At 42.9% G+C, this 15,832-nt stretch overlaps 1 protein-coding gene across 1 annotated transcript in view; it reads left to right on the forward strand.

The window, feature by feature from the left end:
• Positions 1-14,710, forward strand: part of GATB (glutamyl-tRNA amidotransferase subunit B) — a 42,403-nt gene extending 27,693 nt beyond the window's left edge. The window contains exons 10-13 of the mRNA XM_068189197.1: positions 5,976-6,109; positions 6,500-6,578; positions 11,861-11,995; positions 14,253-14,710. Coding sequence (XP_068045298.1) covers positions 5,976-6,109; positions 6,500-6,578; positions 11,861-11,995; positions 14,253-14,381 — 477 coding nt within the window. The 3' untranslated portion in view covers positions 14,382-14,710. The remainder of the gene's footprint in view (positions 1-5,975; positions 6,110-6,499; positions 6,579-11,860; positions 11,996-14,252) is intronic.
• Positions 14,711-15,832: the final 1,122 nt, after the last annotated feature.

The raw sequence follows: 15,832 nt of genomic DNA on the forward strand, positions 1-15,832 counted from the left end.
CAAAATCCAAAGTCTAAATCTTTCAGCTTCATGTGCTCCTTGGCCTACCTTCCACATTATTGGAAACACTTCCCCTCCTTCCCCCCAGATTTATTCTTGGGGAAATATACAAAATGGTTGCACAGTATCGACTTTGACCTCACAGTGCAGTTTACCAGGGACAGGTTCAGAAGAGGGAATGAGAAGGGAAACAATGTGGCAAATAGAGTTTTAAATAAGGAAGTGACAGCAAAATCTCATAACTCCGAAAATTATTGTAGAGCAATTGGAGCTTCTTAAATGCAAACTGTCATCTCTCTTTGCCAGTGGAACTCTGGGGAGAGAGGTAGTATACTCATCCTAGATTAGACATTTCACATACCCAGCTAAGCCAGGAGAACATCCCGCTTTGGTTACCACTGTCATTAGTGGAGAGAGAAGGAAAAGGACTTTTTCAGAGTGAGATTCAGAGCAGAACTGTAAGTACTTTAAATTGTCCTCTGGAGGAGATCCTTTCCTTTGACTATAAATGAAGGGAGAGCAGTGTACATAACTACCTCATATCCCTTCTTTGTATGTCTGTAATTTAATACACTTGTACAGAGGCTGATTCTACAGGAAGAAAATTATTCTGTGTTCTGAGGAAAGCTGTTAGGAAAACTGCTTTTGTGCTGCTGTACCATTTTAGTGAGTTGCAGACAGTTTGGTGGGCAGGTGAGACATAATTCTTACCAAAGTCACAAGACTGCAGTCACAGTATTGAGAGATGTCAGCAGTTCTTACCTTTCTATTTCATTGTATGAGATGCAAAACATGATTTTGCTGCCAGCATTCCTGTTCATGCATGCATCTTTCACATATTTCTAACATATTAAATTAAGCATAAGAGTAGAAAGGGTAGATAGGTCCTGCATCCTTTTTTTCTGAGTTTTTCTACTTCTTCCTCTCTGTAGTGCATTGGTCTTGCCAGCTGCTAAGTACTACAGCTGCTTGCTCATTTTCCAAGCCAGTAGTACAGGGAGGAGATTAGGAAAAGCAAAAGTTAGGCTTATGGTTTGAGAGAAACACTTAAGGAACAGAGTAGTGGAAAACCTGAAAATGATGCAAATACAGTCACTCACGACTCCACAGGTAGACTGATGTGCTGCCAGTCTGCAGCCAATGACACTGACTACATCCCCCAAAATGCCCTTCCTTTTTGGGCAGGGAATATAGCCAGTTTGGGTTGACTGTTAGACTGTGTCCCACCTGGCTTTGTGCTCATCCTCAGCCTATTTGCTCAGGGGGAGAGTGGAGAAAGAAGGTTGCTCAGCAGTAGCCAAAACACCTGTGTGTTGTCAGCGTTGCTGTGGTCTCAAATCCAAATCTCTTTAAAACATAAACTCCATGGCAGCCACGCCCAGGGCACCCACTCCTTTCACTTGGCATCAGCCCACTGTTGTGCGTATCAAGTTGCTGGTATGGGTGGCTTCCGTCATCTCTGCCAACTAGCCCTATATATTTGCCTCATAATGCCCTTTCTTTCAGCTGTTCTCTGAAATCCTTTATTGCCTTTGCTTTTCCCCTTTACCTTTCTGTGACGTGAAAGACAATGAGTTCCAAGCTGAAATTTGGGATTCAGCTTGTAGTAAGTTAATGCATCCATTTGAATGCATGAAGTGAACACATTCTTCGTTGCAGGTCTCCTTTTATTGTGCATTAGAATGTCAGCCTGCACACTCCCCACCAGGGCTGCTTGCCTGTGCACTGGGACGCCCGTTAACCTTAATTCATCGGGAAGCGCCGTGTCCGTCGCTGCCTTCAGCTTGCATCAGAGGCTGCACAGGACTGCTGATAGGGCCAGATGCACACATCTAATGAGCATTCTTTCAGGTTAGAGCGCCCAGGAGTGCTCATTAAATAAATGGCAGTTGTAGAGGAATGGTTCTAAAATGCAAAGTCTGTTCTGCACCAACTTGATAGAGGAAGCGTTTTGTGCCAAAGTTACAATCAAACACACATACTCCAGCATGCAGGCTAGCTCCTGAGCTTGCTTCCAGAGCTTTGTCCTCATACACAGGACCTGCCTGTACATACTGTGGTGTTGAGAAACTGAGATTCCTCCTTTGCCTAATTACAGGATGTACTGAAAGGGAAGAAGTACCCTATTAATATCTTCATATCTGAAATGCCTTATGTGTAAACAGCTTCATTTTTGGCAGTTTTATATAAATTGCAGAAATAAATGACATTTCTGATTTTTCTTCAGGCAGAACTATTCTTACTCATAATTCTTTGAGTCATGTAGACTCCATGGTATTTGGGTACTCAGTTTCTTCATGGAATTTCTACTTTGCTCTGTAAACCGGTAAGCTGGCAAATGCATCAGTCAAGAACGATCTGACAACTTTGCCAGTTATGGTATTACAATATTTTCATCTTACCTGTTGAGTAAAAAAAATAAGATGTATTGGCATAGATATTAGTGTATTAACGCAGACGTTAATATATTAATGTGTTAATGCAACGCTTCGTTTCAAAATGCGTGCTGAGGTCCAGGGAGGTCCAACCAGAAAATACATTGATTGTCACAGTACAACATGAGAAAAAACAGTCTGATCACTTCCTTTGCCATGTGAATTCCAAGTCTTCCTGTGCATCTACTATTCTTCTGCTTACTCAGGTAAAAGCAACTGTTCCACTTAGGCTGATTGGTGGAACAATCACACTGGTGACTCCTTCAGACAGTCAGAAGTGGGTTGCTAGAGAAATTGGTTTTGACCATTTGGTTTCATGCCCTGCCATTCTCAGACATCTTAGTGTGCAGGTGGACTTACTTACACTTCTCTTAGAATTCAAATAATTTTACAAGAAGCTTTAGGAAAAAGTTTGAACTTTCTTTGATTAGTCTGCTTTTCTCCTGGATGTTCTGGGGTTTTTTCCCCTGACAATCTTGTACATTTTTGCAGCAGTTGTTACCTCACGGTTGGTTATTGTAGGAACTGTGATGGTGAAAATGGGAAAAACAAAGCAGCAAATGAGATTTTATTTGTGAACATTTAAGCAGTTTTCTTCTTTAGTTCTTTGGGAAACATTACTGGTCTTTAAAAGAATAAGTTTACATTACAGTCCCACTGTCCCTGAAGATTGTACCCATGATATTCTGTAAAATAAAGTATTGTTTTAAATTTGTTTAAAAGGTACCTGAAATCACTACACCTCTAGAGTTTTTTACATCTCACTGCAATGAAATCATCATTTTAAACCATGTTTAAGAAAGAAATTTGCATCTGATTGAGATATTGGTATGTCAGGTTTCATGCCAGAGAGACTCACATGAATAAATTACAGCATATTTGGTGTGTCATGGGAGCACAGAGTGGCCTGGATTACAAACATGATGCTACTATTCCAGATTTCTGGAAAATCTCAGCTCAGATTTGCTGCAAGGGTCAGGTCTGTGTGAGTATTGGTAGTGAGTGAATTTTGGAAGAAAGTTTACCAAAATGTAAACCAAATTGAAGTCAAGTAGTGCAGTATCTAGAAACTGAAGCTAATCAAGTTATCTCTACATTTTTTTAATATGACAAGAAAACAAGGAAATTGTTTCATTTCTGTCAGTCATTCTGATGTTTTGACATTCTGCCGTACTCATTTCAGTCTAGCATTACTGGGTTTTCCTTCTCTTTGGCTACAGAAAATGACAGTCTCTTTAAAAAACCAAAAATGAAATGCAAGGAAATTTTGGGGAGTGTTTCTGGTTATGTGTGCACAAGTAGTGAGTTTGGGGTTCAGAGACTTTGTAGCATATGTAAGTCTGTCTCCCTGAATTTTCCTGGATTTTTCTGCACTTCGTGCCTGGAAATCATCTGATTAAAATGCGAAGGCTACATATGTTTGTCCTTGATTTTTCAAAGGTCTTGGCAGCAGGATCAGAACTGCAACTCCAGCCAGGCTCTAAGTATCCAGAAACTGGGATGTGCCCACTGCTAGGGATACGCTCTGTAGCCTATACATGATGGAAGGGCTGGACGTGCTGCGTCTGAGCTCTGTAGCTGCATTCAGACATGTGGCATCTGCAGACATTATTTGCCTGCGCATATTGTTGTAGCTAGACCTGCTCTGTCTGGAATGTTTGTAAAACCTTCTGCAGCATGTGTGAAGAAACCAGCATTCAGACATGCTCACTTTTTCCTATCTAGATTGGACAATCGTTGCTGTGTAAAGGAACCCACTATGTAAATAATGAGTGTTTGTTTGTGCTATTGAATCCTGAGGTGAATTAGAAAGAGTACAGTACTGGCAATACATCATTCTAGGAATTCTGCTTAACACACACAGTTTTTAATCAAGTTTACTGTGCTTTGGTAATCATGTAATTCCTTTACTTTTTCTTTTTTTTTTTAAGTCAGATTTGTTCCTCTGGTCTATTTAGCCTTAGTTTTGCATAATTTGATTAGATAGTAACTGCTATTTAAATTAGAATGCTGGAGAAGAATAGAATTATGTCAGTGTGTATTAGATAGATAACTAGTGGGAGTTAGAAGGTTTACCTTGGTTCACAAAAGACCTCAGTGGTTTCCCAGGCTGAGAACTTGGTTTCTTTGGTCTTGGTCTCACAGTGAAGGGGATGGGTCTGATTTCTGTCACACCAGTTCTACAGCACCGATGTTAATCTAGGTACATTTGTTTTGTTTCACAGAACAGAGATCAGTAGTTTGCGGTCTTCTCAAAAGCTATACATCATTATCAATGAAAAATGTGGTATCCAGAGCTTTTGGAAGTTTGTGCTGTGAAAGTTTGGAGAAGGAAAAGTCTAGAATTCTCTATTGCTATGGCAGTAAATGGCCTTTAAAAACAAAGGACAAATGAGACTGTTTTGATGGGATGTGAGTGGAGAACTCAGGCTTTTTGTGGTTACCCTGCTCTCTTTTTGCTCATAACTGTTCAGAGATCTGGCTGCAGTCAGTATGTGCTTGAGAAATGTTTTTGCTGTGATGACTGTATACTTAGAATAGCTCCTTGGCTATCTCTAAGCTGTTACCTCCTGACTTCTGAGAGCTGGCTTGTCCTCCTGAGTGTTTATGGCACATACTGCAGAAGTCCAGTGTCATGCTGGATTTGGATTCCTCCTTTAAAAGGTAGGAGCTGCCACTTCATACCTCTTCAGCCTTCAGTAAACCTAATGAGTTCTGTGCTGCATTTAAAGGTCCATCAATGCCTTGATGACAAACACCACAGCATTCAACAGACTGTGCAGTATCGGTTCTTCTAAAAACAATCTCAGATTTCACTTAGGCTATAAATTGAATCTCCCACTGTCATGTTTTCTGAGCTGTTACTGTGCTGTGTAAAAGCTTACCATAGCATTTCAGAAAAAACTGGAAATAAAACCCTGCTTCTTACATATGATCTTTCCATATCTCTGAAGGGTAAATGCAAGCTAAACTTACTAATTTAATCCAAAATAAATAGAAGTGATTTCAAGATCAAGAGTGAAGTAGTTGCAGAAAATTTCAGGAAAAGGCTCTTCTTGGTAAAAAGTAGCATGACAGCCTGTGAGAGCATTGTATTTTCTAGGATTATGCATAAAACAGTTGCAAAGATGAGAAAGCTTCTGTCCAAATGCTAATTTTAGGGAGGCATTAAGAGAAAAATTACAGCTCATTTGTTGGAAGTTCCACTGAAACAGACAGGCTGACAGATAAACTGTATATTCCTGTTCTAGGCATAAGATCGTTGGCTGTTATCTTAATAAAATTACTCCAGCGTCTCATGACTTTGCCATGAATTCACATCTGAAGTTTATTTTAGGACTAAGCATTTATATGCTGAGTGTAATTGTATAATTAATTGTAACCCGTAACCTGTGTCACCTGCTCCAGGTGACCCTGCCTTGACAGGGGGGTTGGACTGGATGACCTCCAGAGGTCCCTTCCAACCCTTACAATTCTGTGATTCTGTAATCATGTTTGCACTCCAGTATCCCTTTGATACATGTAATTTTTTATAAACAGAATGAAGACGGACTAGCAGAATTCTTTGAAAGAGTGGTAAAACGGACCCAAATGAAGCCAAAGAAGGTGATCGGCTGGATTCTAAACGACCTGCTCAGCTACTTGAAACAACATTCCCTTACAGTAAAGGAAAGGTCGGTCTTCTTCATTGCTGCAGTGGTGAGACAAAGTGATCCATTTCTCATGACTCAGTGAGAGCAATGTTACTCCATTGCTCACTGCTGCTTTAGTTGCTCCCTGTGAAGTGTGTTACTCCAGGCAGTCTTGCACAGGCCTTGGCTCTGTCCTGCTGAATGGACTTACACAAATCCATGGCAGACAAGAGGATCATGTAGTTAAGAGTAGCAGTCAGTGTTCAGTCTTCAGAGTGTGATGATGGTAAGGCATAGTCAGGCCATTAGTGCTGAACATGAGGAAAAATAGCTTGTCATACTGAACTGTGTGATCTTTAGGCAAGCAGCAGTAGCACAGATACATTACAGCACAGTATTCTCTGAGGTAACTTCTACCCACTTTTTCCCTAGCCCAGTCAGTTCTTTTCTCCTGGGTGACCTCTTGAACCTTCTGGAAAAAAAAGAAATTTCTTCTACAGCAGCAAAACAGGTAAGTACCTTTTTGATTTTGCTGTACTCTGCATCTGTGGCTGCTTACTTCAGTTGCGTAGCGATTTTATAATCATTGTGAACCAATACTGGGGTTGCTTTAAAGGGAAATTATTTACAGTGTTGATAAAGGACAACTTCTGTATCTATGCTATATGCATATAACAGATGCAAATGCCTTATGTTTGTACATAATCTTAGAGATATATCTGCATATTCACTTTTAGAAGAGGGCAGAAGCTAAATAGTAGACTTAAACAATGTGAACTGAACTCAAATAAATCCTGCTTCTGAACAGAGCAGACAGTAGATCTCAATTTCACTATTCCAGTCAGGCCTGTGTGAAAGGTCAGTGGGAGCTAATCCATGGCTTGCAGTTAAGACAAGAGTATCACTTACTGATTTCTAGGGACAGTAAAGTCTACGTTCCCGAGCATTAGCACATGGGAAAGGACACAATTCAACCAAGTGCAGCCACAAAAAGAGTTCTGCATTGGTGTACCTGAGTCAAAAGTGGCAGAGGTCTGGCCTTTCTTTTATCCTTGCTTCTTTGAGCAAGTGCTATTATGAAGCTCTCAAGCAAGTAAAGCTGGGTTTGGTTTTTTTTCATCTTGCCTAGGACAGTCTGAAAAAGCAGCTCTTGATTTATATCTAAAATTGTGAACTGGTTGTGATAGAACAGCACTGCTGTGTTTGTAGACAAAATTTAGAGGCTTTTTTGTGATAGGCCATAATCAGTCATTCACCTTAAATTGTTGCAAGCTCATTTATATGGAATGATTCCTCTTTTCAGATTAATTATTATACTCTAGTTAAGTGCATTAGGTGACTGTTTCAGTGTTTATCAGTGAAACTGTTAGTGCACTGTGAATGAACTTTCTGGTTTGTTTTCTTTTTTTGGAGATGCTTGTGGTTCTTAATTAAGTTGGTCTGTGTCTGTGGATAGCCAGCTGCATAAGACAGGCATCATAAATAGGAATTTAAGTGCCTGGCTTCAGGCATGTGTGTTTGGAAATTTTGTATTGGAAAAGTAAAAGCTTCATAAAGGAGATAAAGTATTAATAGGAAAAGCACTGGAATGCAGAGCAGCTCTTTGCCTGCGGGGTTGTGGCACACCCATCAGTTTGGTGTCCATCTTTGAAAAGGAAGCTTCAGAACTCTAGTCTGAAGTCTCTTCCTTGCGGAGACAGGGACAGGGTACTAATGCTCTTCTATGGGATTTTCTGCTTTGTGATATATTTGTGTGCCAGGCACTTCTGACACGTTGTGAAGTGTCAAGAATTTCAGAAATGCATTTGTTGTTTAATTACCAACTCCTTGTAATGTGCATGTTGTCCTCAGTGATCTGAAACTGGACCCAGAAATCGCAGTTTGCCCTCACCAAGAGATGATGCTATCAAACTGCAGAAACCTTGCCACATTTAGAAAAGTATTTTAGTTGCCTGGATGTCAGAAGAGTAACAAATGTTTATAACAATTCTCAGCAGTAGGCAGAGATGCTGGATGGCCCGAGGGCAGAAAGGGCTATATATACACACCAGCAGATGAACTGCAGCTCTTGGGGAGGGGAGCATGATCTGCAGTGGCAGACACTGATCCAATGGGAAAGGATGGAAGGGTCCAATGGGGTGAGCACACAGACATGTGTACACATATGTGCTCGCTGCAGGAAGCTGTTAACCACTTAAATTATTTAAAAGGTTTTGTGTTTGGGCTCTGCTGTCTAAGGCAGTAAAAGAGGCAGATAAAAGCCGTGAGCACTGGCTGTACATACTGAGCATTGTGTGGTGGGATGCAGTACTAAGCTTAAGGGCACTGTGTGCTTGCATAATTACCATGTAGGTAATTACAGAGCTCATGCCCAACTTGCCATCAGACATAGTTTCCCACTCCAGAGGTCTCCAAAGCAGTTCCAGGCTGGCGTGCCTGTGCAAAGCGGGGAGCAGCTTCCAGCTCTGCTGGCACATGGGGCTGTGGGTGAGCGTGTCCTGGATCAGATGGATACACATTGCCTATGGCCCAGCCCAGAGGCACCATTTTGAAGTGCACAGTGCGAGGAGTCGGTGCTGCTCACCCAGGGCTGAAACCAGTCTGATGGGGAATGTGTCTGAGATGGGGCTTTGCTCCTCAAGTTGCCAGGCTGGCAGCAGGTCCATGTCTGGTGTAACAGACCTGCCTGTGAGTTATGGTGTTACGGGAGGAAGCTGGTTCCTGGGCCAGGGAAGTGGAAACTTGTCCCTGCTGCCAACAGCTATCCGGGAGCAACTCCGTGTGGACACCCTCGTCACTGGTTTATGGAGGATCCGTACCCGGCAGGCCATGAAGCAGAGAAGACCTTGGGTTTTGCTGGCTTCTGCAGTTGCATAGGTCACCCACATAGGAATAACTTCAACAGACCTGCTTGGCACCCCTACTTTAAAGTAGATAGCAGGGAAATGAGTACAGTACCCATACCTAAACAGAACCATCTGCTTTGACAATTATGACTACACCATCTGGAGGACTGGACCCAACCTGCCCCCCGCTTCTCTGAGAAGCTGAGGGACACCCGCCAGACATGACAGCTTCCGTCGCTGGAAAGGAGAGGTGCCCACAGGACTTGCTGGAATGGTGCTAGCTGCTGCTTTCCTCCTGTCCTTGGCAGCAAATCACTGCAGATAGGGTTTCCAGTTGGAGCATCCTTAGGCACAGCAGTCAGCTGGCATGGTCACCAGTTGCAAAATGTTTGATATGATGCCCATGACAGCCAGACGTGTAAGTCCTGATTAATTCGTCTTGACCAATGCTGCTAAGCCTGCATAGGTGGGAGACCACAGAACATCATTAAAATCTAATCACGCTCAGGCAAGAATCAATAGTAGAAGCTACTGAGATTTCAGTAATGGAAATGAGGCCTGAGATTCATGTTTTGGCTCTGGAGACTTCATAATTTGATCCTCCTGTGCTGGTGCAGGCAGTTTGTGTAAATGAGTTGAAATCATTTTTTAAACTGCTTTCTTTAGATTTGTACTCCTTGCCAAGTGGAGAAACACATTTTTTAAAAGTGTATCTTTGACAGGTCTTGGCCACATCTCTTTCTGCTTTCCTACATACCTGTAAACAAGCAAGGGCCTTGATAACATTGTTGCTCTACTAAGTGGAGATGCTTGTTACCAAATAGGAAGGGACACATGATGCAGCTGTCACAGAGAAATCTGGTGCCTTCAAGATTTCTAATGGGCAAGCTTTCCTCAGTGCCAGGAAATATTTGGCGTAGGCATAACAGGGAAATCAGAGCTGGATCTCTGACTGTCAAGCTGTCCTGCCCCTGATCTAAGTCAGCCTGATGTACGTGTTGCTCCTGGGTAACTGCCATGGTTGGCTGTGTAGATTTTGTTCATTGCAGATTTCCCCTTCCTGCAGCCCATGGCATCCTGCTTGAATACATACCAGTCCTAAAAATCTCATCTGCCTTTTTCCAGGAAAGTGAAAGGGCTTATTCATTGTCCTCTCTGATTTGTGCAGTACTGTAGACTGTCCAGGGTGTTTTGCTAGAGGCTGTGCTGTGCTTGGGAAGGATAGGGCTCATTCTGATGGGTGACATACTGTATGGGTGCCTTGGGAAGACTCCAGGACAGAAACCTTCCTGCTTCATCCCTCAGGGAAGAAGCAGAAGGGCTGTCAGGAGTAGCAATGGAGTGCAACAACAAAAAAACCCACCAAAAAAAAAAAAAAAAAAAAAATTACAAAAAAAGGCAAACAGCTGCAGACAGGCTGAATCTCTGTTGGATATATTTGTTTCTAGGGTTATTCCAGGTAGCACTGGCATGATGATTTTTAAATACCACACTAGAAGGAAGATCTTATAGAAGACATCATACACAACACTGATTTATTCAGTGTAAAGATCTGAAAGCTTTACTTATAGCTGTTGTAACTGTCTGCTTATCAGTAACCCCAATATTGAGAGGATTTGGCCCTCTCTCAAGGAAAAATTAAGATGTAGGTGCCACAATACAGCTGTGTGTCATTACCCTCTCACAAGGTCTCCAGAAGAGTTGGTAAGATCCCATAAAAAGCTTCTGAGTACCACTGGCAAACAAATATCCTCTTGCAGCAACTGTATGAATGCACAGTTCTTAAATACTTGCTGTGAACAGAGAACTCTTTAACTAAAGGTCTTTTGTACCCACAAATTTGTCATGCAGAAGCAAATTGCTGGGGTAGTTAAGATCCCATCCCATGTGCATCATTCTACCTGAGTTCTCTTGCTGCCCTGCAAATTATTTAACATGCAGTTTGAATGCCCCTCCTTGTCTTCCCATCAGAGCCTCTTCTCCATCCTACAGGGAATATTTAATGCTGAAATTTTGACATGACATGCATTTCCATATTGGGACACAGCAATGGCCCAAACATACAATTATATCTTCAGCTCAGGATGGAGCACAACAAGCTGTTTTAATAAGGGTTTTCTGACTCTCCTCCCACGGCCCTGAAATAAAAGCAAAGGGAATACAGAGAATGACTGCCCAAGGAAATTGGTTTTTTATAAATGTTCTCTCCTCTCAAGTGTGTTCCAGGGCAATAGTCCTGCTGCAGTGTAGGAAAACACTAGCATTAACAAGTGATTATTCCACAGACCTGGGTTTGCCCAGCAGTCCAGTACTTGGAGATGATGCATAGGTGGGCTGGAGCTGCTGCATTCATTCTGCTTGGCACCATTTTTCTTCTGCTTTGTCATACATATCCTCATTACAGCCTGCTGGCAAGGAATGGTAATGGGATGAGTTACCTGGGATTGGACTTGGTACAATAGTCAGCTAATCGCCAGTTCCCGGGCAGAGCCATTGCTCATGGAGATGCATTTCCTTGCTGCTCCCAGGCAGGTCTGTGAATGATGTGAGAAGAGCAGGAGTACTGACGGAGGAGCAGCCTTGCAGCTGCAAGGCATGAGGAGCAGGGGGTTGTGCTCAGCAATCCCCTCTGGAGAGACCCTGGCACTGGGGGAGCGGGCAGGGCTCGGGCTGCAGGAGGCTGCACAGCACCTGCTGTGAACTATTAACCTGGACTCATGCTGGAAGTGGCCATGCTTTGTCTCAGTACAGGTGGCAGAAAAGGAGGGAGGGGTAGGTACAAGGGCTCTTTCAGAGAGCCACATGATTAAATCTTGGGCTTGTTCACGTTTAGACAATCTGCTCTTAGCAAAAATAGGGCTTCTTGAATCCATAATCGAAATGCTGCATGTAAACAATGTCGGTAAGTCAAGCCACTGACCTGTGCTGCTTTTACTGTGATTTTCAGGTGTTTGCGGAATTGTGGAAGGGAGAAGGGAAGACTCCCCTTGAAATTGTGAAAGAACAGAAACTTGGACTGTTAGAGGATCAGAAAGAGCTTGAACATATCTGCCAGGCAGTGATTGATGGACAAGAAAATGAGGTGATTATGATGACATTGGGAACCTTCTGCACTGTGGCAGTCTGTGGCACTGAAAGGGGGTTAAAATAGCCTCTCTTTTTTTTCCCTTTTGATGGCATTTGAGCTCTAGAGCCAGAGCAGTAAAGCTTCTGCCAAGATATTATCAAGCTTTTCTTCTTTCTTACTTTACTAAGTGAGCTTTTTGAAACTGAAGCTTACACAAAATTATCTGCAAAACAAATTACCTGGCTAATGTGCTAAGTCATTCTGAGAGCCCATAAAACTTTAATGCAGGAAAGCAAAACTGCAAGGCCCTGTCCGTCTCCAGCTGTACTGCAATTAACCTGACCCTGCCACCCAGCCACATAACTCTGATTTTTATGTCATCTGTTGTGATATTGGGGGCAACACTGTTAAACTGTTCTGAAGCTGAAGTTACCTGCCTGCAAGGCATATATTAGTTATAGAATTTGAGACTGTATCAGAGCTGGCAAGGCAGAAATTCTGCTTGCATCTGACTTTTTGGCATGTCCCTGTCTCTGTCCACCGCCAAAGAGAGGAACGTTGCTGGCACTCCTGCCTGACAGTGGCTGTGGGGTGGGGAGGAGCCAGAGCCCTGTGGCAGCAGCAGCAGCTCCAGAGCTGCTGCCCACTCTGCTGTTCTGCTGGGCTGTGGCAGCAACACAAACGCTTCCCCATGGGGGATGATTGGCTCTTCCCCATCTTCTTGAAAGACACACAGCAGCCAGTGTGGCTCAATCTAACAAGGTCTGAGCTGGAAAAAAGGGAAAAAACCCTTGTTGATCATGAAGGGGAGGAGTGGGAAGGGATCTTGAAGGAGTCTATATAATCTGCTTTATAAAAAGCAAAATGAAAACAAGTGCCTCTATGTTCTCTAGAGCAAAAATGTAAAAGCAGAAGTGAATAGCTTACTTCTAATATAAACAATGTCTAGCTCCATTTGCCATTTGGAAAAAAACAGTAACATCTTTTGAGAACAATACCGCCCACTCCAGATCTCATTGGGGGATGCTAACAGCTCTGCAAGAGCTTTTGATAAAACGAGCTTGCAGTAGGTCGGCGTGACCTCCATCCAACTTGACTCATTTACAGAGCCTGATAAAAGTGCTGCTGTATTTCCAGGCTGGTATGAAAGCATAGGCAAGGAGGGAGAGAATGTTAGAACTGACTGGGAAGTGCAGAAGCTGGAAGGTCCATAACCACACTCCCATTTCAATGTGTTTTGAGAGTAACTTTTTTTCAGAATGAAGTAGCTTCTAAACAGCTGCTCAAACAAACACTGAGCACTTTATGACAGTGCAGGACCAGGACTGTACTGCACTCTGCCCCACATAGGTAATTTCTAGCAGATCCAGGGTAATGAGTCCTTTCCACTGTGCAACATAACAGAGAAGATTTTAGACTGATAATAATTCAGATACTGTAATGAGAAGCAGTATTTGCATCTGAATTTGGTATTGGCACAGTGCGTAGCTCCTATGTTTACAACCCTTCCCTGAACATCTGCAAATATGTCATCCTGTTAGTTTGCATCGATTGTGTTCTGCCCAGTAACTCTGACCAGGTAGAGAATGCCTTCCCTACCACACAAACAGTAGGAAGGCCCTAATGCTTGTCTTTCAGCGGGAGCATCTCCTTTAGAAAGGCCCAAAGGTGAAATTTCTGATCCTTTCATGTAAAAAACATGTAGCAGGTGATTGTGCATCAAAGGCTGTGTGACAGGAGGTCATATTTGACTAGTTAATTAATCATCATGTTGCAAAGGAGTACTTGCTTGAAGGAAATAAAAAACACCTACGTCTGTGCTTGAAGGACTTCACCAATATTATAAAATAGATTTTGATTGGATTCAAATTACCTGTTATAACAGGACATTATATTTAGTAAAATGGTAGATTCTATTAGCAAGGAAAATCCATCTCACTTCTCTGGCTTTTTTCCAGGAAGTTGCTGTTCAAGCTGCAGACACTGTAAAATCCAAAAGTATTTTCTGACTCTTTCAATAAGAGGAGCTCTCTCTATTAGTTGTAAGGCCCTGATGCTTGATGCTGTAGGGACTTGCTGTTCTCTCGTGGGAGCAGAGCAGGAGCTTATTGCAAGGCTGAAGGCAGATTTTATAAATAACACTTTATCCCAAAATGCAGTCTTTTATCACAATAGTCCAAAGAACAAAAATATTCATACCTTGGTTGGGAATGAGTGAAGATGTTCAGTTTTCCTGTAACAATGGTGTCTGTCGCATTTTTTTTCTTTAAAGGTTATGGCAATAAAGGCAGGAAATCAAAAAGTTCTAAATAAGTTAATTGGTCTGGTACAAAAGAAAACACAAGGACGGTCCAATCCTGTTCTGGTGAAGCAGTTATTACAGAAGAAGCTATCAGAGTAGCCACAAGAGAAAAAACACACAAGCAACTGAAGAAGCATGTGCTTTGTTCTGTCTGCAAGTGAACTTCGGTGTCTCCTTGTGCAGCATCACGCTTGTTGGTTATACTTCCAAGCAGCTTGAAGTCCCAGCCTTCCCTGGAGGCATCAGCCAAATGCAGATGGGCCAGAGAAGAGCAGGATACAGCCATTTGCCTCTCCCATGCTTTGATGTGGCACTTAGAAATGTGATTTCCACACTGCCCTGGGAAACAAGCTCCCAGAGGTGTCTGTGAGTACACAGAGAGCTGAAACTGCATGGGTTAGTCTTCCAATAAAGCGGGTAGAAACTCAGCTTTTCTGTCTGCCTGTTTGTGAGGAGGGGGATTCGCAATCTCAAATACTCAGTCTAGGCGTGCACACCATAACTCATTGTCAGTGTGAGCACAACAGGAACAATGATTAAAGCACCCAGAAGTAATTGAGGAGCCCACGTGTGCCTCGATGCCTAACAGAAGGGAACAAAAAGTTCGCTGCTGTAATTCTTCCTGGTTTCTGAGGAAAGGGGAAAGGATGAAGCCACAAGCTGCTTCACTGTGTGCCTAAGGGTAGTGCCACAGAGAGAACTGCCAGCATCTCACCCTGTCAGATTGTTTGCTCGCCTTCTCTCAGTTCTGCACCCACATACCTGCTGTGCCTGCTCTCAGTTCTGAGGAGTGCCTGAGGGGTGTGTGCCCGAGCCCTTCTGAGGGTCACATCCCATTTTGGCATCAGAGAACAGCAGATGTGCTTCTGCCAGCCCTGTACAATCTACAGCAGAACAAGGAGAATCACAGAATAGCTGGAGTTGGAAGGGACCCACAATAATTACTGGAGTCCAGCTCCTGGCCCTGCACAGGATAGCCCCAGCTCTGGTATGGTTTTTTTTTTTCTCTGCAGGCAAGAACTTGGCCCCATGTTACAAATGCCCAGTGCCCAGGGCTGCTGCTTCTCTGGCACATGGTTTTCTCCTGTGATCTGGAACTGCACTGCCTTGGAGAAGGAATGGAACATGCAGTTGGCTTACCAAAACTGAACTGGATTCAGCTGGGGTTCAGTCCTTCTCCACTACTTTATCCTAAGGGGTGTTTTGTGCTGGTAGTTTTTATTTTGGGTTTTTTACATCTTTTGTTTTTCAGTTCCTGGCTTTCAGTACTCACTGAAATGCAGGGATCTGGAATAAACTTCTCCATCCCAACCAGCTTTAGCTGATCGAGCCATTAACAGGAAATGAAACAAGAAGAAGCCTGTTAAATTTTCATGTAGGGAAATAAATCCCATTTAGTACCAGATGCTTGAAGTTCTTAAACTCCTCCTGGAGACTGCTAAGCCATACTTTTTAAAGTTCACACCTACATCAGGCCTCATAGGTACTTCTTCAGAATTGTTCTTTAGGATATGCCTGCAGGGCAGACATTGTCACAGGAGTGCAGCAGG

This window comes from Anomalospiza imberbis, chromosome 4, assembly GCF_031753505.1.
Source record: "Anomalospiza imberbis isolate Cuckoo-Finch-1a 21T00152 chromosome 4, ASM3175350v1, whole genome shotgun sequence".
In the NCBI taxonomy this organism is placed as follows: Eukaryota; Metazoa; Chordata; class Aves; order Passeriformes; family Viduidae; genus Anomalospiza; species Anomalospiza imberbis.